The 25,657-nt window shown below is 34.1% G+C and overlaps 1 protein-coding gene and 1 long non-coding RNA gene across 5 annotated transcripts in view; both read left to right on the top strand.

Moving 5' to 3' along the window:
• cpe (carboxypeptidase E) overlaps positions 1–14,752 on the top strand; it is a 44,418-nt gene extending 29,666 nt beyond the window's left edge. The window contains exons 3-9 of the mRNA NM_214810.2: positions 2,561–2,728; positions 2,861–2,978; positions 3,374–3,556; positions 7,258–7,397; positions 7,540–7,639; positions 10,387–10,505; positions 10,585–14,752. Of these exons, the coding sequence (NP_999975.1) occupies positions 2,561–2,728; positions 2,861–2,978; positions 3,374–3,556; positions 7,258–7,397; positions 7,540–7,639; positions 10,387–10,505; positions 10,585–10,683 (927 nt within the window). The 3' untranslated portion in view covers positions 10,684–14,752. The remainder of the gene's footprint in view (positions 1–2,560; positions 2,729–2,860; positions 2,979–3,373; positions 3,557–7,257; positions 7,398–7,539; positions 7,640–10,386; positions 10,506–10,584) is intronic.
• A 4,923-nt stretch (positions 14,753–19,675) lies between these two features.
• The window catches only part of LOC141385551 (uncharacterized), a 33,116-nt gene continuing 27,134 nt past the window's right edge, over positions 19,676–25,657 (top strand). For 3 of the 4 annotated variants that reach the window (XR_012406025.1, XR_012406026.1, XR_012406023.1), the window contains exon 1: positions 19,686–19,785. This is a non-coding gene — a long non-coding RNA (uncharacterized lncRNA). Of the gene's footprint in view, positions 19,786–25,657 lie in introns of all 4 variants that reach the window. The other variant, XR_012406024.1, reaches the window with a different exon arrangement.

Here is a 25,657-nt window from a genome sequence, read left to right as displayed (position 1 = left end):
GCAACCCATCACTGGGAAACACCCACACTTTCTTACATTTACACACATACACTACGGACAATTTAGCTTACCCAGTCCATCTGTATCGCATGTCTTTAGACTGTGGGGGAAACAGGAGCACCTGGAGGAAACCCACACAAACACAAGGAGAACATGCAAACTCCACACAGAAATGCCAACTGACCCAGCCAGAGCTTGAAACAGCGACCTTTGTGGTGTGAGGCAATTGTGCTACCCACTGCGCCAGTTATTTAACTTATATAAAGTTATTTCATTTTATACATTAACTAAAATTACATAATGGACCACTATTTTAGTGTTACCATTTTTTTTATCACAGCCCTTTATTGAAAGCTATATACAGTATGTAATAAATAATCAGTTACACTACTTAAAAAAAAATGTAGCAAGATTGTGATCACACAGTTCCTTTCCAGAACAATGCAGAGGGGCACTTGAGTGAAAATGAAGTCATTTAAATACATGAGGTCAGATAGCAGATAACAGATATCATTTTTTTTAGCTTTTGCGAGTGATGTTGATTTAAAAAAAAGAATACATGAAGGCCATGTAGTTATTTTTGTGCAAAAAAAAAAAAAAAAAAACACAAAAAGCATAAATACACACAGCCTGTTTGTGATAAGACTTGCTACAGTTCCTATTGAGAATAACATAGAGGGGCAGAGAGGTTCAAGTTATTTCTGTTTTATTCATACTGGACACTAGACTCTCACAATCTCCACATTTAAGTTACTGAAGAAAATACATCAGTTATGTTCAGCTGGTCAGCAAAGAGGATAATGAAGATAAAAATGGACAGATGGTTCTAACCTGAAGACATGAAACAAACGTTTGTGGCAATATCTGGATTATTTGTGTTTTTCGAGATGTCATGTGCTAATTGACCTAGCCTTTATCACTGTATGGAATACTATAAAATAGCATGATTTCCCCTTACGAAAAATGACGGCAGTTTTAGTTAACTTAAAAAGTGCAGTTTTTTGGACACGAAAAAAAAACTGCATTATTTAAGTATATTGCAGTATTACTGCAATACAACTGAAATACTTCAATACAACCAACTGCAGTACATCTAATGCAATACAACTAAAGTAGTACTACAGTAGGCTACAAATGAAGTAGCTCTACAGCGATAGTAGTGATACTACTACTATATTGAATTACAACTACTGCAATACAACTGAAGTACTATTACAGTACAACTGCCACACCGCTATGGAAATACAACTGAAGTACTTCTACAATACAACTGCAGTATAACTACTAATTTTCCTGCTCAGTGGACATTGGTTTTCAAATGAGGTTTTAATACTTAAGATGTATTGCTAAAGTATACCACAATATATCGTATTGCACCTTTCAGAAGTGTAACTACAGAAATTCATCTACATCTGCAATACATAATAACACTAGTGCAATCCATTATATAACATTTCACTGTATTGTCTCTCTGCTTTTGAACTTTATAGTACTGTATTTGAACTGTGTTCATACTTCATTGATTTGGAGTTTTGAATTGTACTTTTCAGTACAATATCTTCATTCTGTGCTATTGAATCATGTCTGGTCACAATAATGAGTTATTTCAAACACTCTGCTGGTGTTATAAAGTGAATTTAAAGTAAAAGTATGTCAGTAAAGTTTACCTTTGTAAAACTATTACACACTGTAATGATTTATTGCACAGAACAATTTGAGATATTATCATTATTAATATAAATGAACATAAAACAAATGCTGGAATAGTAGGTGGTTTATTCTACTGTGGCGACCTCTGAAATATAGACTAAGCCAAAGAAAAATGAATAAATGAATGAATGAATGAATAAATATATGAATGAATGAATATATGAATGAATGAATATATAAATAAATATATGAATGAATGAATAAATATATGAATGAATGAATAATGAATAAATATATGAATAAATATATGAATGAATGAATAAATTAATATATGAATGAATATATGAATATATAAATGAATTAATATATGAATGAATGAATTAATAAATTAATATATGAATGAATATATGAATATATAAATGAATTAATATATGAATTAATGAATGAATGAATATATGAATAAATATATGAATGAATGAATATATGAACGAATGAATAATTAATGAATGAATGAATGAATGAATGAATGAATGAATGAATGAATGAATGAACGAATGAATAATGAATGAATGAATGAATGAATGAATATATAAATGGATGAATGAATGAATAATGAATGAATGAATGAATATATAAATGGATGAATGAATGAATGAATGAATGAATAAATAAATGAATGAATGAATGAATGAATGAATGAATGAATAAATGAATGAATGAATGAATGAATGAATGAATGAATGAATGAACGAACGAATGAATGAATGAATGAATATATAAATTAATGAATGAATATATTGCCCACACTAGTGTGTCATGGAAATGATGCAAAAATGTTTATTTATTTATAATTTTTTAAATATTATGATTATTCTGGTAATAAAACATTTTTCACAATAAATATGTGCAGCCTGGTGAGATGAAGGACTGGTTTGTGGGCCGCAGCAACGCTCAGGGGATTGACCTGAACCGCAACTTTCCAGACCTCGACCGCATTGTCTACATGAACGAGAGAGAAGGAGGAGCAAACAACCACCTCCTGAAGAACATGAAGAAAGCTGTGGATGAAAACACCAAGGTGAGACACCTCAGATGTTTGTCAGATACTGCAGCTTGCATGGCATTACACATGCTGTTACACATCTTAAGCATCAGAGTCGGTTTTGGCCCTGTAAAAATGAGTTTTTTGACCTGTGTGTGTTTGTTTCAGCTGGCTCCAGAAACTAAAGCTGTTATTCACTGGATTATGGACATTCCTTTTGTCCTGTCAGCCAATCTGCATGGTGGAGATGTGGTGGCAAACTACCCATATGATGAGACACGCAGTGGTGAGAAATATATAATAAATGTAATATAATATAATATAATATAATATAATATAATATAATATAATATAACATAATATAATATAATATAATATAATATAATATGGCATAACATAATATTTGTAACTATAAAAAAATTTTTGAACAAAATTAAAATCTAAAATACAATTTACATTTCGAATGATACAAAATTTTGTAATTATTTTATTTAATTCATCTTTAAATTATTATTATTAATGATAATTAATGATTATGTAGGTAATATTTACCCTGAAACTCTGTTAAACACCTTTTTGAATCATTAAACTTCGTTTGACCCATAAATGAACATTTTCACAAGTTCTTATCCTCCATGTAAAGATAGAATAAAAAGTGTTTTCTTTCTGTTTGTCCGTCAGGCTCTACTCATGAATACAGCGCTAGTCCAGATGATCTGGTCTTCAAGTCTTTGGCTAAGGCTTACTCCATCTATAACCCAGTGATGTCTGACACAAACCGGCCACCTTGCCGCAAGAATGATGATGACTCCAGCTTCAAAGAGGGCATCACTAATGGAGGAGCCTGGTACAGTGTGCCTGGAGGTACAGAACACAGCTTCATCTGCTGTACATCTATATATTTATAGATTATATTGTCCTCAGCGGAAGTCATTTTAGGTTGATCAGTGACCTATAAATTAAGCAGAATCTTGAATAGTAAGGGGTTGGTATCAAGTTGGATACTTTTTAGGCACAGACCAAGTTCGCCCTATACAATCGAGTATCGAAAAATGTCTTGTAACTCGGTACCAAGTTTAATACCTAAAATGGATAAATCCCAGCAGTGTTAGTGAACCAAGTGTGTACACTGCAAACTGCAAAAGCTTTTCTTACTTAGATTTTTTGTCTTGTTTCTAGTTCAAATATCTAAAAATTCTTTTATCAAAAAGCATTTTCTAGGCAAGCAAAACATTTTGTCTTGTTTTCAGAAATAATACACCTATAATAAGTGAGTTTTTCCTTAAAACAAGTTAAATAGTCTGCCAATGGGGCAAGCAAAATAATCTTGTTTTTCCTTTTGACATAAGAATATTTTGCTTGCACCATTGGCAGATTAGTTTGCTTGTTTTTAGGAAAAACTCTATGTTTTGCTTGTCTAAAAATTATTCTTAATTTAAGAAATTTTAGATATTTGGACTAGAAACAAGACAAAAATTTTTTGCAGTGCATGACAGCAAATCTGTGGCATAAATATTGAGCAACCACTGATGCTGACACACAAAGTGACTTACTTCTTTGTTAGGATATGATGTATACTTTGAAACTACTGTAAATTCAAGTGAAACCCCCTCTATATTCTTTATTCTGCTTTTGCTTTTGTTAAAGGGAAAAAAAGATTTATTATGAAGAGAAAAAAGAGATTTGATATGTAATCTAATTTTATGAAATAGCTATCTAAAAAACTAAAATCTTAGTACAAGCTATCGAAAATCTAACGAAAGTACAAGAAATTATTCTGAAAGCTACAATTGTTATTTGACTAACAGGTGTGTGAATGTTTGCATATTTAATTAATCACATTTAAACTGAACATATGTTGAAATACAAAAATTAATTTGAGATTCAATGCTGAATGAATGAATGTACAAAAAAGCCTATTGCGCCAATTTGGGAAACCACCTTAAACCAAAGGTTTTAGTTTGATCTTTTGACTTAACAGGGATCTATTCTGCCCCTTTTCACAAGACGTAAAAAAGTCTCTAATGTCCCTAAAGCGTGTATGTAAAGTTTCAGCTCAAAATATCCCACAAATTATGTTTTATGACACTTTGAAACTGCCCCTTTTAAGTATTGATTCAATTTCGTTTTATTTTGGTGACTTTTGGTCGTTTTAAATTCAAGTGAAATTGTGCTGTTTCTAAAAGAGGGCAGAGCTACAAATGCATAGCATAGTGGCTGATTCAAAAACAAGTCTAACGCCCAATGCTAATGAGAAAGAGATCATTACTAATGTTCGGGGTTTCCCCCTCTTAGTACATGAACAAAGTGAGAATGTCAATCAAAGTGTTTCTGCAGACAATAATTAATAAAATTAAAGCATTTTTACCATTCGACTCTGGTTAAATTCCCACACTGTTGTAACGCAACTGTGCTTAAACTCCTTATAAAAGTGATACACTTTAAAAACACTTTACTCTCTAAAACACTTACATTTTACACTTAAATTTGTCCACAAATGTGTCCACAAAAGCCTCAACAAATAAACACCAAAAACATTGTTGGCTGACTAAATCCTACAACTGCGCATATTCAGGTGAAACATCTAAATTAAAACATATCTAGGCATTCATCAAGAGCCTAGATGTATCTCATTTTTAATTGCTTTTTGATAAAAGCTAAATAAATGAATGTAAATGGATTGAGAATTCTGTTTATGGTGAAGAGAAACAATAAAGGTGGATCTTACATTAGCACATCACCCAGTTACACACGGTATTTCTAGCGTTGTTTAGTCAATTGGGAATCGGTAAGGCTTAAAAATGTGATGAAAATGGGGAATTCATTTGTGGAAAGCATGTAGAGAATTGTGGGGAGGGCCTGAACATTGCTGGGATAAATCTGAACAGCATCTGCATGTATGAATTCCTGACCTCAAATCCCCACAGCCACACTCCGACATTCAGCCGAACGCTTTCCTGGAAGCTCTTATAGCAGCGAAAGGGGGATTAATGCAGATGGATTTGAAATCAAATGTGCAGGAAGCCTATATGAGTGTGTGTTGAGTTGTCCACACAGTTTCCTCCACTAATATTGGCGCCTTTGAATTAATATGAGTGAAACATGTGTATATTGTATAAGCTTTTACTCAGAAGCTAAACATTCTGCTCTGATCGAGAATAATTACCAACAACGGTTTTGTAACAATGATAATAATTCATTCATTCATTTTCTTTCGGCTTAGTTCCTTTATTCATCAGGGGTCACCTCAGCGGAATGAACCACCAACTTATCCAGCATATGTTTTACACAGCGGATGCCCTTCCAGCTGCAACCCAGTACTGGAAAAAATCCATACACTAATACAGTTTATTCAGCTGACCTATAGTGCATGTGTTTGGACTGTGGGGGAAACCGGAGCACCCAGAGGAAACCCACGCCAACACGACGAGAACATGCAAACAACACACAGAATTGCAAACTCATCCAGACGGGACTTGAACCAGTGACTTTCTTGCTGTGAGGTGACACTGCTAACCACTGAGCCGCCATGTCACCCAAATAATAATAATAAAACAAAACAAAACATCTTTATGAATTAATTTAAGCATATCATTTATAATAATATAACACCTGGTGATCAAGAACAGGCTTCAACCCTTACTTCCTGTTTCATTTCACAGAAATAAAAGTTAAAGGGAAAATTTATCCAAATTGAGATTAGTATGCTCACCCTCAGGACATAATATGATGACTTTTCTTGATTAAAGAAGATTTATTTATCATGATCTGTGGTCCATGGTGATTCTTATAATGCAAGTCAATGGTGACCCATTTTCGAGATTAAAATAAACACACACATACAAATCCAAATCAATCCGCATGGCTTCTGATGATACACTGAGGTCTTATGAAGCAAATCAATTGGTCTGTGTAAGAAATTGAGCTCACACTTTATTTTGATGTTCCTTATGTTGAATATAAGTTACATTGCATCTACATGCCAACTAATTCTCATTAGATTATAAGTAGACTGTTAGGTGTGGTGCACAAGAGTGCACAATCAAAACTTTTTGTACACAGTTATACATTGCTAATTGGTGTTTTGTATTTGCGAAATATAAACATTTGTGAAACTTAATTGTTTAATGTTCAGTTTATTTAAATTGGAAACATATAATAAGTAAACTTAATTCCTTTATGTTGTCTCAACACAAATCGTAAGTGTGGAACTCAGCATTTTACAGTGTACATTGTGTTTTTGTGTGAATTACTATTGAGATGATTCTAGCTATATTAGGAGGACTGCAGAGGTTTGTTGGGTCTGTGGGTTGGAAGGTCTCCAAAACTGCAATCTGACATCACAGGCATTAAAACAAACCGTTTGACAGGATATTCAAAAACAAAAGATGTGCAAATGTTTAAAAGTTAAAGAATATTTTTTGTTGCAGCCATCTTTTGCTCGTCTTCACCAAGGGTATCAATTTTAGTAGAGCACAGCACACTATATCTTTAATCATGGAGGACATGTGAGTTGATGAGTTACCAATCCTCAATCTCTCTCTTTCTCTTTCTTCATCTGTCAGGTATGCAGGACTTCAACTATCTGAGCAGTAATTGTTTTGAGATCACTCTGGAGCTCAGCTGTGACAAGTTTCCACCCGAGGACTCACTTAAACAGTACTGGGACCAGAACCGCAACTCACTGGTCAACTACATAGAGCAGGTACAGTTGCAGTAAGAGTTGAGTGTGTGCTTGAAAATGCTGACAGGAAGATGTTTTGTGTACTGTGAAGCTCAGACTCAGGAGTCAGGATTAGACGGGCTGCTTGATTTTGATCCGGTTTGATCCCTGATGTCCTTCACAGGTTCACAGAGGAGTGTCAGGATTCGTTCGTGATCTGCAGGGAAACCCCATCTCAAACGCCTCTGTTTCTGTTGAGGGAATCGACCACGACATCACCACAGGTACACACACAACACAGCAGCACTACTATCATCTCAGAGTATTTATGATTTATGCGTATTTATGCATATATATATATATACATATTATATACAGTTGAAGTCAGAATTAGCCCCTCTTTGAATTTTTTTTTCTTTTTTTAAATATTTCCCAAATGATGTTTAACAGAGCGAGGAAATTTTCACAGTATGTCTTGATAATATTTTTTCTTCTGGAGAAAGTCTTATTTTTTCACATTTTTAAAAAACTATTTTAAGGACAAAATTATTAGCCCATTTAAACTGCTTTTTTTCATAGTCTACAGAAGAAACCATCATTATACAATAACTGGCCTAATTACCCTAACCTGCCCAGTTACCCTGATTAACCTGGTTAAGCCTTTAAATTCAATTCAATTCAGCTTTATTTGTATAGCGCTTTTACAATGTAGATTGTGTCAAAGCAGCTTCACATAAATGGTCATAGTAACTGGAACAGTGTGGTTCAGTAACTGAAACAGTGTAGTTCATTTTTTTAGTGTTTAAGTTCAGTTCAGTTCAGTTTAGCTCAGTTCAGTGTGATTTAATCAATACTGAGAGTTCAAACACTGAAGAGCAAATTCATCGATGCGTAGCTCTACCAATCCTGAACCATGCGAGTGGCGACCGCGGAGAGGGAAAAAAAACTTCACCTGATGGGAGTGAAGAAAAAAAACCTTGAGAGAACCAGACTCAGTTGGGCACGACCATTTTAATTTCTCCGCTGGCCAAAAGTCTTGTGCAGGGCTTCAGTCGCCGTGGTGTCACTTTAAGCTGTATAGAAGTGTCTTGAAAAATATCTAGTCAAATATTCTTTACTGTCATCATGGCAAAAATAAAATAAATCAGTTATTAGAGATGAGTTATTAAAGCTATTATGTTTAGAAATGTGCTGAAAAAATCTGTTAAACAGAAATTGGGGGGGGGATAGGGGGGTTAATAATTCTGACTTCAACTGTATGTGACAATATATAATTGTTATTACTGTCATTTCATAAAAATAAATCACTATTTTTATGTTATAACACATTTTTTAGGTAAATTAAATAATCAGATGCCTAAATAATAGTGTTTTCTGTTGAGCTTATTTTTTGGCCAAAATTTAAGTAGTTTTATAAAAATACATTTGCCAAATACGAAATGTTATTCTCTTGTTTATTAATCTGATAATAATTTTTATACTGCTTTCACTATATGTATAATGAACTGCATTAATTTATTGGAACTACATCAGTATTAAAACTTGTACAGTATTTACAAAACAGACACTCACTGGCCACTTTATTAGGAACACCTTACTAGTACCGGGTTGGACACACTTTTGCCTTTAGAACTGCCTCAATCCTTCCTATTCTTAAGTGAAGTATTCCTCAGAGATTGTGGTCCATATTGACATAATAGCATCACATGCACATACACATCCATGATGCAAATCTTTCATTCCACCACATCCCAAAGGTGCTCTATTGGATTTAGGCCTGGTGACTGTTGAGGCCTTTTGAGTACAATAACTAACTGTCATGTTCAAGAAACCAGTCTGAGATAATTCATGCTTTATGACATGGCGTGTTATCCTGCTGGAAGTAGCCATCAGAAGAAGTGTACACTGTGGTCATAAAGGGATGGACATGGTCATCAACAATACTCAGGCAGGTTGTGGCATTGACATGATGCTCAAATGGTACTAATGTGCCCAAACTGTGCCAAGAAAATACTCCCCACACCATTACACTCACCGCCAGCAGTCTGAACTGTTTATCCGAGGCAGGTTGGATCCATGATTTCATGTTGTTGACGCCAAATTCTGACCCAACCATCTGAATGTCACAGCAGAAATCAAGACTCATCAGACAAGGCAACGTTCATCCAAACTTCTATTGTCCAGTTTTGGTGAGCCTGTGCGATTGTAGCCTCAGTTTCCTGTTCTTAGCTGACTGGAGTGGCATCTGGTTAGCTTAAACCAGTCTGGCAATTCGCCTCTAACCTCTGGCATCAACAAGTGCATCCACAGAACTGCCCCTTGCTGGATATTTAATTTTTTTGGGTTTATCTCTGTAAACCATAGAGGTGGTTGTGCATAAACTTTCAGTGGATTTAGGAGTTTCTGAAATACTCAGACCAGCCTGTCTGGCACCAACAACCATGCCATGATGAAAGTCACTTAAATCACCTTTCTTCCCCATCCTGATGCTCGGTTTAAACTGCAGCAGATTGTCTCGACCATGTCTACATGCCTAAACACATTAAGTTGCTGCCATGTGATGACGGGCTGATTAGAAATTTGCGTAACGAGCAGTTGGACAGGTGTACCTAATAAAGTGGCCAATGAGTGTTTATAAAATGTACAGTAAAATTTTTTTATATATTAATATTTTTTAATTAATTTTCTATAATTAATTAATGTACATAAATATTCTAAATAAATACTTGAAACATACCTTTTCAGTTCTTTATAATCATATATATATATATATATATATATATATATATATATATATATATATATATATATATATATAGTATTTGACTTTGAGATGTTAGAGTATATAATTTTATATCATAAATCTTAAAAAATAATTGAATACATTACTAAATAAGTATATATGAAAAGCTTTTTTTAACATTGTAAAAAACATTTAAAGCAGGCTTTTCTGTTGAAAATTTTATGTGTAAGTCTGCCCTCATGTGGCCACTTTTGGAATTGAAATTTTTCCTTTTTTCTTCTTCTTCAGCTAAAGACGGTGACTACTGGCGCTTGTTGGCTCCTGGAAACTACAAAGTGTCTGCATCTGCTCCAGGATACCTGACTGTGGTCAAGAAAGTGGCCGTTCCCCACAGCCCCTCCACACGGGTAAATACAGACCCTCATTTCAGCTTTCTCTTCCTCTTCTCATTTAGATCTTTCTCTCATGGCTCTGCTTTTCTCTCAGCTGGACTTTGAGCTGGAGTCTCTGGAGGAGAGGAAGGAGGAGGAGAAGGAGGAGCTCATGGACTGGTGGAAGATGATGTCAGAGACGCTCAACTTCTAACTCAAATACATCACAACAGTTTATGGGTGTAAAATATTTATTGTTGTCGTGTGTGTGTGCTCATCAACTTAAACAGCATAGAGTTTTTTTAGGGATCGTTTTACGCTAGAGGCACTGCGTCCAGACTTATTAACATTAGACATTTGCACATTCAAGTGGTCCTTGATTATGATTTGATTTTTTAATCTAAAACTGGGGTGTATTAGGGTGACACGGTGGCTCAGTGGTTAGCACTGGCGCTTCAGAGCAAGAAGATCACTGGTTTGCGTCCCGGCTGGATCAGTTGGCATTTCTATGTGGAGTTTGCATGTTCTCCCTGTGTTGGTGTGGGTTTCCTCCGGGTGCTCCGGTTTCTTCCACAGTCCAAACACATGCGCTATAGGTGAGTTGAATCAACTAAATTGTCCGTAGTGTATGTGTGTGAATGAGTGTGTATGGATGTTTCCCAGTACTGGGTTGCAGCTGGAAGGGCATCTGCTGTGTAAAACATGCTGGATAAGTTGGTGGTTCATTCCGCTGTGGTGACCCCTGATGAATAAAGTGACTAATCCGAAGAAAAATGAATGAATGGTGTGTATTATTGCAGTTTGAGCATAAACAACAGACTGCAATTTAATGATGCTCAAAGGGAGATACACTAGATAAAGTGATTCATTTTTTAAAAAGAAAGTAAACCCGCTGCCCTAAAAGTGAGTAATCCCATTGTAACTTGGAACTGTTGAGTTGACTTAACTTAATTTTTATAATTATTAGGGATGTAACGGTATTGTAAATACCGTCATACCGCAATATTAAATTTTTTCGATAAAACTATAGGTCTTCAGAGAAAATTTGCTCAGGCGAATGAAGCGAACGGGAGGTAGCTGAAACTACATTTCCCATCAGCCCAGGCGTGGCCATAATCCTTTGCGGTCTGTTGTCGCTACAGATCCAGTAATGCGGAAATGGAGTGTGCTGCTAGTAGCGGAGATGAAAAAAAGATGGAAATGATCGAACCTAAAGCGGGTGTTGTCGCCGCGCGCGTGCTGAATAGCGGTGCTGTCGCGCGCGTTCTGATCAGCTGTGTTGTGGCGCGCGTATTGTAAAGCGCCGAGGGGGGGTTGAGCGCGCATACTCAAGAGAGGTGTTTTCGCGCGCCTACTGAAGGGCTGGACTGGACGGAGGTTGTGTCGCGTCGCGGGGGCACTTTTGATCGTTTTGGAAGGGCATTTTCTATCCAAAACTAAAAAGGGCATGTGCACTGCACAGGTTGAGCCCTATGTGTGCACGTGCCTGCAAGTTGGGGAATACGACTAATAACAGTCATGGGGACTGCAGAAACACAGCACACTGTTCAGATTGATGCAGACATTGACTTGTACCGCAAAGAGACCCTCTATCTTACTCATGGTTTGTCCTCTCAAGTGGGGGAAAGACAATGCACAACGTTACCCACTGCTGTCAACATGGGCCAAGTCATATCTCTCTTGTCCCAGAAACCTCATTCCCAAATGAGAGGGTTTTTTTCTGTTGCAGGGGACATTGTAAATACCCAGAGATACCAGCTTTTACCAGATTATATTTATATGATAATTTTCCTTTAAACCCATCTCTATCTAAGTGAGTGATTAAATGTTAAATGTGATGAGTTTTCAACAATACTAAATTGAAACTTTATTTTTTTACATGGTTTAATAATTTTTTGTTATTAAAATTGAAGTTCCTGTTTCAAAGCTAACAGATAGATGGCTAATTTGTATGTCATTGACACTTTTGGCACTTTTTTGGAGTATTTTCAAAAGTTTTTTTTTTACCGTGACATTCATACCGAGGTATTACCGTACCGTGAAATTCTGATACCGTTACATCCCTAATAATTATGCATGTTGTTTATTTACTTAATAATTTTAAGCTGATGAGTTTACTCAGTTTTTTAAATAAAGTCAACTCGTCGCTTTAAAGCAGTCCCTGCAGGCACAGGACATCAACATGACGTCATATTGGCGTTGTACCCTAGTGTTGTGGGGATATTGGATTTTGTTTGGAAATGAAAATCAGGTTGACGTCAGAACCCAGCGTCAGGTCGATGTCAATGTCCAACCTAAAATCAACCAGATATTAACGTCTAATCATGTTACACATTGAAGTTGTGTGGACGTTACCACTATGACATCTATCAGACGTTGGATTTTGGTCACTTTCCAACACAACCTAAAATTAACCAAATATCAATGTTATTTGACGTCGTTATTGGACGTAAAAATAACGTTCTCAGATGCTGCCTAGATATTGAATTATGATCACCTGACGTCATCACCTAAATGTAACCTAATATTAACGTCTAATGATGTTGTGTGCCTGCTGGGGCATGTTTACTTTCCTTCTAAGTGATCTTATTTTACGGTGTATTTTCTTATGCAGACTATAGAAGAAATGGCAGGTAAGGACAACGGCAAGATTCTTCCTTTATGTAAATTTTAGAGTTAATGATGTAAACCCATTATAACATTACTAACCCTAAAATTTACATAAAGCCTACCCCAGGTGTGGCATTTTCTTCAAATGTCCACTTGAGCAGCTAGTGAATCAGCACACACTAGGCCAGCTGACCAATCAGAGCCCATTGTGTTTTTGTGAGGGAGGGGCTTCAGAAAACTAGACAGTCAACAGACTTCCAGAAGAGAATAGAAACGGTAAAAAAACGTAAAATATGTTAAATATATTAACCAAAGGGCGTCACGGTGGCACAGTGGGTAGCATGATCGCCTCACAGCAAGAAGGTGTCTAGTTCGAGCCCCAGCTGGGTCAGTTGGCATGTTCTCCCCGTGTCCGTGTAAGTTTTCTCCAGGGTTTCCTCCAAAGACATGCGCTATAGGTGAATCGAGGAAACTAAATTCTCTGTAGTGTATGTGTGTGAATGTATATAGGTGTTTCCCAGTGTTGGGTTGCAGCTGGAAGGGCATCCGCTGCGTAAAACATATGCTGGATAAGTTGGAGGTTGATTCCGCTGTGGCAACCCCTATCCTTGTAAATATTTATGTTTTACGCTAAAGATATGCAAGTCTGATGAAGTGCTGCTAATGTAAAGGTGGTCCTATTGCAAGTTTTATACACATTGTGTATCATTACCACATATAAGAAATGAAGATATCTTGTAGGATGTTTAACCAATCTGTTCTTCATTGTGTTTAACATTGATATTGTGAGGTTTGTTTTATTTTTTTACTATGGTTTATTTGTAGCTAGGATCACCAATCTCACCAACCAATCAGAGAGCACTGTGTCGTGATGAATGTACGTGTCAGCAGTTTATTCTGATTATGAAAGCACTCATTTACACCCAATCACACGTCTCTTTCTGTTCAAACTCTGTGTGGGTTTCTGCTTGATGTTTTGAACGGGAGTGCTTTTGATAAACCCTTCATTTGCTGATTCTTTAACACTTACAGCTTTGATTATCGCATCAGATAATGAAAAAAATGGAAGAGGTTATCAACTGAACTCCTACCTTGTGTTATAAGAACTATATAGGAAATTAAATAATTATAAACATATGATAGATTATAGCTATAAATCAGTATTATTTATGTTTGTTGAGCAGAGAGTTTCATTTCAGATCATATAACGGCAGATTTTAACAGCACAAACTAAACGAATAGAGGTTATTTAGATCTGGTGGTTTTGTAATCTATACCAAAATGCACAATCTGTGATGAAGTACTATCTGCAGTCTTTATTACACATTCTGTAATATTTATTGTCTTTTTTGTCTGTTTAAGTATCTTTATAAGTAGTGTTTTTGTTCTGTATTATGAAATGGCACGCTAATGCTACATCAATCATCGTTACGATCAAGTCTATAGTCACAATTTCTCATTGTTTCAACAGTTTATCCTCTGATTTTTGGGATGATCATGCTCATTTTGATTAAACTAGAGGCTTAAACCTTAAATATTATTAGCATTTCAAGCCAGCTTATATATTTCTCCTTTGAAACTTCAGTGGTATGTCTTGTATATGAATGTATCGAAGGTTTATTAAATGGAATGACGCAATTCACAGCCAAAATAAACTTCCCTTTCTGTTGTCAGTCTGTTTGCCTTTCTATTGTATTAACCACTGATGTCAAAAGAGTTTTGTTTGAACTGTGCTGCAGTAGATAGTAGAGTCTAAGTCTGTCACTTTCAGTAGTTTTATCATTCATGTTCAATTGATATGACTAATAATAAAACAAAATAATAAAAATAATAATAATAATAATAGTTCCTTACATTTATATAGCGCTTTTCTGGACACTCGAAGCGCTTTACACATTTTTGTTAGGAATCTCGCATCCGAAAGCAGTTTTGAGCTGTATAGTCCCCATCAATAAACTGGAGCGTTAGGACGCACACAGACTGCAGGTTGAGCGCCCTCTGCAGGTCTCACTAACAACACTTCCAGCAGAAACCTAGTTTTCCTACGTGGTCTCCCATCCAAGTAACGGGGTACAGCTCTGCTTAGCTTCAGTGGGTCAGCCATATAATAATTTAACATTATTATTATGTTTCATTTATTATGTGTATTATGTATTATTTTAAAATATGTTAATAATATTATGTTATATTATTATGTTATAATAATATAACTATTTTATTGAAGACAGAATGTCTCAGTGTTCCTGACCTACAGTATCTAATATTAACTGCTAATAATGTCTTGATAAATCTGTTTAATTTATTGCAGGTTATGAAATTTATTATTTTTTAATTACATTTTTTTGGACTTTCTTATTAGATCATTTAGTCAATTCTTTAAAGAAATATTTTGGTCACACTTTACATAATATATAATACATAATATATAAGTTTTCAGTAGTCCATGTTAACATTAGATGATGCACTGTGAGTTAACAAGAACGATATACAAATATATTTTCATTACCTTACCTTAACAAAGATGAATACATACTGTAACAAATATACTGTTTATTGTTTTTTCGTGTTAGTAAATACTAATATTATCTAATACAACCTTATTGTAAAGTGTTACCAATGTTTCTTTTTATTAATATGTATCAGTTTTACTATAGTTATAGTTTTATGGTTTGCTTTTGTTCCAGTAAATTCAGTATATAGATTGCTGATACAATACAAATACTATTATATTTAAGCATAAAAACAATAAAAATGTAGGATTTTTAATAATCATTTATTATGAAAAACTCTGGAAGATTTCTATTGTCGCATTTGCAAAATCTCAAAACATTATTATTTTAAACTCACTTTTAAATTCAATTAGTGAAAAAAACAAAACCAGTTGCAAGTGTCTGTTTTTTGGAAATTGAGGTGTATACATGTACTAATTAAATATGATTATATATATATATATATATATATATATATATATATATATATATATATATATATATATATATATATATATATATATATATATATATATATATATATACTTTCTTAGAATAGGACAAAATACAATATATACAATTTGTCTAAAATACAACTATTTGAAAACGTGAAGTCTGAGCCCAGTTTTTCCAAAGTAATTCAGTGGGATTTTGATCACAGATTGGATCAAATCTTGGTAATGAGTTTCTCAAAAGTGACAGAGAGATATTGAAAAAAAGATCTGACCATGTAATCCAGTCTTACATTTGCTTTAGATCAAATCCGCCCTTTGTTTTATTTAAAACTTCAGATTGGGATCTATTTGATCCCCAAAAATAGAAGATTATAATTGTTATCTAGTTGTGATTTGTTGAATTAAACAATCCAAAGAAAAGGAAGTTGTATTTTTTAAGTAAATGATTACAATTCTAATGGTTACTGATGCTATCTAAATTCCTTCATAATTGGAGCCTATTTGAAGCATTTTACTAATATCTAATGAGATGTGGTAAACAACAACAAAACAATATGAACGCAGTATTGTATTAGACAAAAAAAAAAAAAAAAAAAGTCAAATGTTTGTTTGCAGTGTATCTGGTTCTTACCATTAAAAGAAAACAATGGCTGTTTGTGGCCACTGGTTTTTTGCCTACCTGTTGTTCTTTGCTAAGCCAGTAGGCTACACTGTTAATCTAAGATAGATCAGTTAATCATGATAGCAAAACATGGGATTTCTAAATCTGGACCAATTTGCTCCAAATCAAATGTTTTAGAAAAAAATGGGCCCTGGTGGTTCAAAAAAATAAAATAAAATAAATAATAATAATAAATAAATAAAATAAATCTAAATACTGATATACTACTTGTTGTCCATATTAACAATGCACATTAATGGTTGAATTGAGCATTGATACACTAAACTAAAATGTTTTATATTTTTTCCAGACAGTATGTCTCTGGCAATGTAAATATTAAGCAAGTTTACTTACTGTACGTCCAAAGGTAAAGTTTATTTTTAAGTTTTAATAGAAAAAGTCTCCACAATTTTCTCACACTCTAGTTGTTTTAAACTTTTCTGAAAGTCTTACACAAAATAAGACATTCTAAAAAAAAGTTTTTGAAATAAAGCAACAACTGACAATGATATAAGGTGAAAAAAGTCTATCAGTGGTCAATGGCTGTATTTATTGCTCCAACATTTCTCAGTACAGGCCCGGTTGGGGTTAGGTTTAGGATATAGATACTGTAAAATTCCAATAATTGAATGATGGAATAGCAAAAGTATTGTTGTAATAATATTCTTGTCTGGGCTTGGTTAAGAAGACATTATTTTAAGTCAACATAAGCACAAACATGTTTTTTAACAAAGAGTTATTTTTAAATCCAGTCAACATTCAGAATAAATAATGACTGGAATAATAAGCACACATTCAGCCATTATTATAGTCTTTAAAAAGTTAGAATGAAGATTGTGTAAACATTAAACATGCAAGTAATATGTTCAACAGAGAAATTGAGTGTGGCTGTATTTACAGTGTGAGTGCTCTGTGTGTGAATAAACTATTACTGAATGTCAGTGGCAGTATACAGTTCAAATCAGAATTATTAGCCGCACTTTGAATGTTTTCTTTCTTATTTAAATATTTCTCAAATGATGTTTAGGAGCAAGGAAATGTTCACAGTATGTCTGATAATATTTTTTCTTCATGAGAAAGTATTATTTGTTTTGTTTCAGCTAGAATAAAAGCAGTTATTAATAAAAAAAAACGTTCTAAGGTCAAAATTATTAGCCCCTTTAAGCTATTTTTTTTTCAATAGTCTACGGAACAAACCATCATTAGGAATAACTTGACGAATTACCCTAACCTGCCTAGTTAACCTAATTAACCTAGTTAAGCCTTTAAATGTCACTTTAAGCTGCATAGAAGTGTCTTGAAAAATATCTAGTTAAATATTATGTACTGTCATTATGGCAAAGATAAAATGAATTAGTTATTAGAAATTAGTTATTAAAACTATTATCCTAAGAAATGTGTTGACATTTTTTTCTCTACATTAAACAGAATTTGGGGAAAAAAATAAACAGGGGGGCTAATAATTCTGACTTCATCTGCTTTATATTATGTTGAACATGCATAAGGGAATCTGATAATGAAGGACAAATGTCTCATTCTATTTATGTGCAGTCAAAGACAGAGTGCAAGCATGTAAGTCTACATAATTACATAATTAAACTATTTCGTTCAGAATTTAATTCAACTTAATTGAAATTGTCCTGGTATTTAATAAAAAACAAATTGACGTGTTAATTTTGTGTCTAACACATTGAATAGGACTATTTCATTTTAAAATATTTCTTTTTAATTTATTTTTAATATGCGAACGACAGCAACATTAGCAGAACATTGTAAAACCTTCACGCACCTGTTGAAATCGAAAAAAAAAAATGGTGGCGCAGTAGATAGTGCTGTCGCCTTACAGCAAGAAGATCGCAGGTTCGAGCCTTAGCTGGATCAATTGGCATTTCTGTGTTTGCATGCTCTCAACAAAGGGTTTCCTCCGGGTGCTCTGATTTCCCCCACAGTCCAAAAACATGCAGTATAGGTGAATAAGATAAGCTAAATTATCCGTAGTCTGTGTGTGAATAAGAGTATGGGTGTTTCCCAGTGATGAGTTGCAGCTGGAAGGGAATCCGGTGTGTAAAATGCTGAATAAGTTGGCGGTTGATTCCGCTATGGCGACCCCTTGATTAATAAAGGCACTACGCCAAAAATGAAATAAATGAATGTGTATAGGCCTACTCTTTTTGGGTGGGCAACACAGACCCTGCCAATGCCTAGAGCCAGCTTTGTGCCAGTATATCTTCCTTTGTGTTCAGCTGAAATAAATAAAACAAGTGAATGAGTAGGCTAGTGACAGATTTCTCAATTCTGGGAGAACTATCCCTTTAACTATCCCTCTTTCCCACTGATATTCTCAAAGTTTTGCAGTTATGTAAAGTTGTGTAGACAAGTTATTCAGCTCTATTCTCTTTAGTTGCTGGCATAGCAGATCCAGGAAGTCTCGCCCATTATTCATTCCTTACCTATTAGCATAAACCTGATCAATACCATTGATCGGAGAGCAGACAGCCACAGTATGGCAGTTCTCCTGTTGGTCCACAGAGATCCCAGAATCCCTAAAACAGCAGTTCTATCTCTCTAAGGCCCGCTTCTCTCATTACTTCCCTCTATGGGCGGAGGGAGAGTCGCATTGATATGTGTTTAATTAGAGCTAAAAATACACACTCACTCCAGTCTCCCTCGAGAGCTGACACCGATATAAAACTGAATGCATTAAGCAGCACAAACTTTCACAAACGGCCAATTACTTTTACGCTTGACTGTGTTTTGGAGACCTGGCTTAAGTTACTTTGGCAGGTTTGTCACTTTCTTGTATTATTGTTTCTCCTTCTGTCTTTTTAGGAAGAACGTTTACAATGGCGTTATGATTACTGTCGAGAATGAAACGGAAGCGTAATAGCTACGTTTATGGACATATAAATGAAAATTAATATAGCTCAACTTCAATGATGGATGTGACATACAGTATGGAAGAATTAATTGATATTTATCATGAACATCAACAGAGGGCGCTGTTGAAACGTTCAAGTTAAGTGTATAGTGGCCTGGCCATGAACGATTAGCATACCGTATGGAAGACATTGGACGAAAGTTCTCAGGAATCAAGTACAAAGGCGCGTATGTATTATTTACATGTGGTTTTAAGCGTAAATTTGTCAGTGAGACTCTAATTTTAAATGAGGCTGCATATGAACTTGACCGTGAATGTTATTTTACCCCTTTTCTGTAGCCAGTGCGATGGCTAATGTTCATAATGTGCCTAACTACATTAATCAGAAATGCTAACAAAACCGGCCTTGTAGATCTCTGCAATACAAAATTGAAGTTTAACTCCTCAAAAGTTGAAAGGGAAGGACACAAAAATTCAGGATTGGAAAACATGGCCATGAGGTATTCCATATCCTGGTTTACCATATCCTGGCTTAACACCATTTTAAGGACAAAATTATTAGCCCCTTTAAGCTATATTTTTTCAATAGTCTACCATTATAAATAGTCCATCATTATAAAATAACTTGCCTAATTACCCTAACATGCCTAGTTACCCTAATTAACATAGATAAGCCTTTAAATGTCACTTTAAGCTGTATAGAAGTGTCTTGAAAAATATTCAGTCAAAAATTATTTACTGTAATCATGGCAAGGATAAAATAAATCAGTTATTAGAAATGAGTTATTAAACTGTTATGTTTATAAATGTGCTGAAAAAAATCTCTCTGTTAAACAGAAATTGAAAAAACAACAAAGAAACAAGGGGCTAATAATTCTGACTTCAACTGTAGATACACACAAAAATAGTATAAACCATAATCACTTGTTAAAACATGCAGTGTACTAAATTGACTTTGTCTTTACAAATATTTTTAAATGTAGCGATAGATGGTACGAATTTCATGTGTAGTACATATATTGAAGCTCGTTCCATACATATGAAACATACTTAGATAATGCAGATCGACCTAACTCTGTGTGAAAAATTTTAAGTAAGAATATATCTGCTGATCTGGTATTGTAAGTATTTGAACAGTACCCCAACAAATTAGATATATACTGTGGTAATTAAATAACTAAAGCTTTTAAAAAGCAAAAACTAAAATATGTTGTTTTCTCCTTAACTGTAATCAGGTCCATTCTGTCATTTTATATGAATTACAGTGATGTGTGCACACAGTTGAACCAGTGACAAATAGGCATGGGCCGGTGTGATTCTGACAGTATGATAAATATCACGTTTCATGATATTGTGATTACTGCTCTAAAATATATTCTTTTTAAATTTTTGGGTAAAAAAAAACTCTTTTCCCCTTTGAACACAATATATTTTATTTTGAAAAACATTTATAGATATTATAGAATCGTAAACATGTCTGGCTAAATAATTCAAATGAATCATTCACTTCTGCTCTATTCATTTGTTTTTAAAACACAGATTTCTTTACCATTGAAAACGGCATCTTTGTTTATCTTTTTTGCTGGAAATACTGTTATCCTAAAATAAAAAAGGTCTAAAATACAAATAAATAAATAAATAATAAAAAAAAATCTTACACATACCATAAGAATGTTATTGCAAAACATTTTGTCGGTTTTAAAACCTTGACTTTTCCAAACCACAGTATACCTTGAAGACACCTATATATTTATCTGATGCAACTTGTTCAATTAGGTTTAGTGTGTGTGTGTGTGTGTGTGTGTGTGTGTGTGTGTGTGTGTGTGTGTGTGTGTGTGTGTGGTCTCGCTATTCTGTACATTATAGGCTTCAGATGTCCCCATATTTCCTCAAGTACATGTAAACAAGTAATTTTTGACCCTTTGGGAATTTTTAGTGCTCATGAGGAAAACAATATATAAATCAGAGAAAATTATGTTTTTTGAAAATGTAAAAAGTCAAAAGTTCTCTGAATGTTACATTGAGAATGTCCAATCAGACTGTACCATTGATAAAGTGTAAAATGATTACATTTATGGGAAGTCTTTATAAAACAAGAAAACCCAGTATGTGTGTGTGTGTGTGTGTGTGTGTGTGTGTGTGTGTGTGTGTGTGTGTGAAAAGAATGTGTGTGAGAGGCAGAATGTATTACTGCGGCAGTATTGCTTTGATTTGAGACTGCACTGTAAAAAATTTGACCTTAAATTCACAGTAAATTACTGGCTAATAATTGCATTACTTTCACAGTAAATTACTGTATGTAAATTCACAGTAAATTATTGTGAGGTAGTTCACAGTAATTTACTGTGGTTTTGTCGCATTAAATTATTGTGAAATTACAACCATTTATTGTAACTTTACAGTAGATAATAAAGTTTGTTGCTGTGATTTCACAGTATTATCTTGTAGAATTAACTATATTTTACTGTGAATTTGCAATACGATTACTGTGATTTAGCAGTAGGTTGCAGTTTAAATACCTGATTTAACTGTAAAGTTACAATTATATCCCGGATTACTTTAATTTAACAGTTTGGTGCTGTAAAATTTCAAAGCAATTTTAGGTCACACAAAAATGAAAATTCTATCTTGATTTACTCACCCTCAGGTTGTTCCAGCTCTGTTAAAAATGTTTTTTTGTTAAACACAGGAATAAAAATATCAAATAATCCTCTGTGTCCAAACAACCTGAGGATGCGTAAATGACGACCGAATCTTCATTTTTGGGTGATCTGAGAAGACTCTAAAATCAAAATAAAAACAAACACACATACATTTTACAGATTTATTTAACAGCTTAATGACATCTGTGTAAACATTTCAGAAAACTTTCAAAAGGTGAAGGTGAAGCCTCAAAAAATACTATAAGAACATATTCATAAAAAAAAAATCTGACATCATATGTAGCATACATATAAAAAGCAGTGCTTCAGAGTGCGCTCTCTCTGTCTCTCATTATATATATATATATATGTATATATATATATATATATATATATATATATATATATATATATATATATATATATATATATACATACATACATATATACACACATACATATATATATACATACATATATATATACATACATATATATATACATACATATATATATATATATACACACACATGAGAGAGAGAGACAAAACTTCTTGCTAAATTAGGCAGTCGTCTATTCAAGGTCAATCATTTTCCTGATAATTTTACACACTTGCTGGTTGATGTGTCTTCTCTGCTTCTTTGACTTCGTCTGTCTCCCATCTCAAAACTGGTGCCCAAAAAGCACCTATAAGCAAAAGGGCAGACAAACAGTTAGCTTCATACAACACTACTGGGACACTACTGCTGCACTACAGAGCAAAATTACTGTTAGCTCAGTTTGAACATGCTGACAATACTGTAGCTCAGTCAAACTGCAATCATTTAAACAAAAACATCTGAAAAACATTTCCATCACAAACACACAATCAAGAACAGTCTAACAACAAATAGTGGTTTTAATGACCTAGGCAGAGCATTTTAAAACAGTTGATTTGATTTACATCTTCTGTTTACAGACTATAATCTAATGCTGGGTTCACACTTATTGCAAAGTTAACACATGCATCACAGCACTTGCTCTTGAATACTAGCAGGATGTTTCTTGCATTAAGCTAATTTTTTATGATTTAAATATTAGGAAAATTTTGCAAAAAAAAAAAACTTGATTGAAGTGATACAGCACTTGTGTTGTATTCATTTCAATCAAGTTTTTTGCAAATATTCCAAATATTTATCAACGTTTTTTGAGTTTCACTTAATTTGTGCTGCCCAGTAAAAATTTCCCACTATTTATGCATTTGCAATGACTTGTATGTAATCCACTCACCTGAATAGTTAACTTCACATATGGTATAAGAGCCCCATCCTTTTAAAGACAGCTTCCCCTCTGGTCTCCAGCACAGACAAACAATTTGTGTCTGCAACACGGCCCTTTATAACAAGGGGACAAGGGGAGTCATGACTTGTGCTCCTATACATTCCTTGTTTAACCCCCCCCCCCTCAGTTACAATATTTATTGTAGACATTACCTTAAATTCCAGAGTGCAAAAGGCATCTTCAGCATACTTCAGTTTCAGACCAGATTCAAAGTCAGTTGTGAAATCCAGGTGAGGTCCCATGACCACTCGACCCTCCAAGGAATAAGACTAAAAGGGGGAAAGAAGGACTAAATTAGAGGTGTTTGTGAATAATTAAATTTGTTTGTAGAAACAAAGTTGACATTCCATGCTCTGCCTATTAAAAACCAAGCAAACAAACACACATGCCCAGTAAAATTGCTAATAAAAATAAAAACTATAGTTTAAAAAAATCTTTGTCTAATATTTACTACTACTGGAGGTACTGGTGGAACTTCTGGAAGAAGAAAAAGAGTTTGTACAAGAAACTGCTCACAACAAATCTGTGAAAAACCTGACATTTAAAAATCTAATAAAAATGAGGAAGGCATCAACATTACCTTTAATAATCAAGCGAGGGTTGATTGGTAGCATCAGTGTTTCAACATCAGTGGCTGTGGCTGCAAAAAAATTTGAATATAATAAGAGTAGAATAAGACTCAACCTAACACACGCACACACTCTATATATATATATATATATATATATATATATATATATATATATATATTTAGATTGTGATAATGAATTTAGGTTATATTTGTGTGCTCAGAATTTACACTCACCTCACACTTTAGCTATTATCAGGTACACCTGAACACCAAAAAATAAAATCTACAGTTAGTGACAATATACAATTAGTTCTCATTAGTAAATGTTAGCACTGCATTAACACCAATGAGAAATATACAATATGTACTGTGTTAGTGTTAGTTTAAAAGAATACAACTGAATTGTATTATAAGCCTCATTTAATAAAACAGTTAAGACTTGTTTCATAATGAGTTTAGTTTATTTAACTAACTTAACGTTAACGTTACAGTGAACAAAATTAACATACATGATGGTCACTAACCGTAACGTTAACTTAAGTGAAGGTCAGAGCTTACCTTAACTTTATAGTCATTTCACCTTTACTTCAGTCTTATACTGAAACAGAAAATGCAGTTAACAAGAAGTTAATTAAAGAAAATTCCCTTTCTTTTTTCAGGAACTAACGTTAACGTTATGCTAATACCTCAGAAAACACTACAATCACCATCTGGCGTCGTTAATTTCTTGCTTTAAAAAAAGGCGCGCTTAAACCCTGTACGTGCGAGTACAACTAAAGTACTCGGTAAATTCCTGTTAAATGACACGCACTATACAGAAATACACATACAACAATCATTTAACGGACAAAAGTCATATTTTAACACTTACCGAGGATGAATCCGTTGGGTGAAGAGACGACGGCGTTGTCTGTGGTGATGGCGCTTGTTTGCGGTCGAGTCGAGTCAGTTCTGTTCAATGAATCGGCTCCTTTAAGTGAACAGTAAAGAGTCGAATTCGGCTCCTTTAAGTGAACAGTAAAGAGTCGAATTCGCCTGAAAACGATTCCGTTTTGTATAATATTGTAAGACGCAAACATATAATTCATTAATATTTCATCATATTGCTTGGTTCGTGTACTGCTTGTACACGAATTGCTTGTTGATCACTTCGAGCTCATGAACACGTCTGATAAAATATCTGAATCTGATTCAATGTCACACGAGTCCTGAACCGAAGCAGTGCAAGAGTAATATATTGATTGAAATATAAAGTTAATTATTTTCTTCGCCATTCAAAATATTACATATCTCTGACTTTAACAATAAGAATAAAGTTCGTTTGGAGTGTATTGAGAATTATTATTTTTTCCTCCCAGGATTCATTTCGCACCAAGCTGCATCAAGCTGTAATGGTGGATGAGAAGGCACATAATATTATAAATATTGCTTGTAATATGTAATGAAATAAAGTTTTAACACTTTTTCATGCGAGAATGTAGTTCTTCAAAACTCAAATCTGTGGATTGTTAGTAAAGATTGTGTGTAATTTTAAGTGTGTTTTGCCGGTAGCGGAGATCTAT

This window comes from Danio rerio, chromosome 1 (assembly GCF_049306965.1).
Source record: "Danio rerio strain Tuebingen ecotype United States chromosome 1, GRCz12tu, whole genome shotgun sequence".
NCBI lineage: Eukaryota > Metazoa > Chordata > Actinopteri > Cypriniformes > Danionidae > Danio > Danio rerio.
The sequence above is the reverse complement of the archived record's forward strand: the minus strand, read 5'-3'. Positions and strand labels throughout refer to the sequence as shown.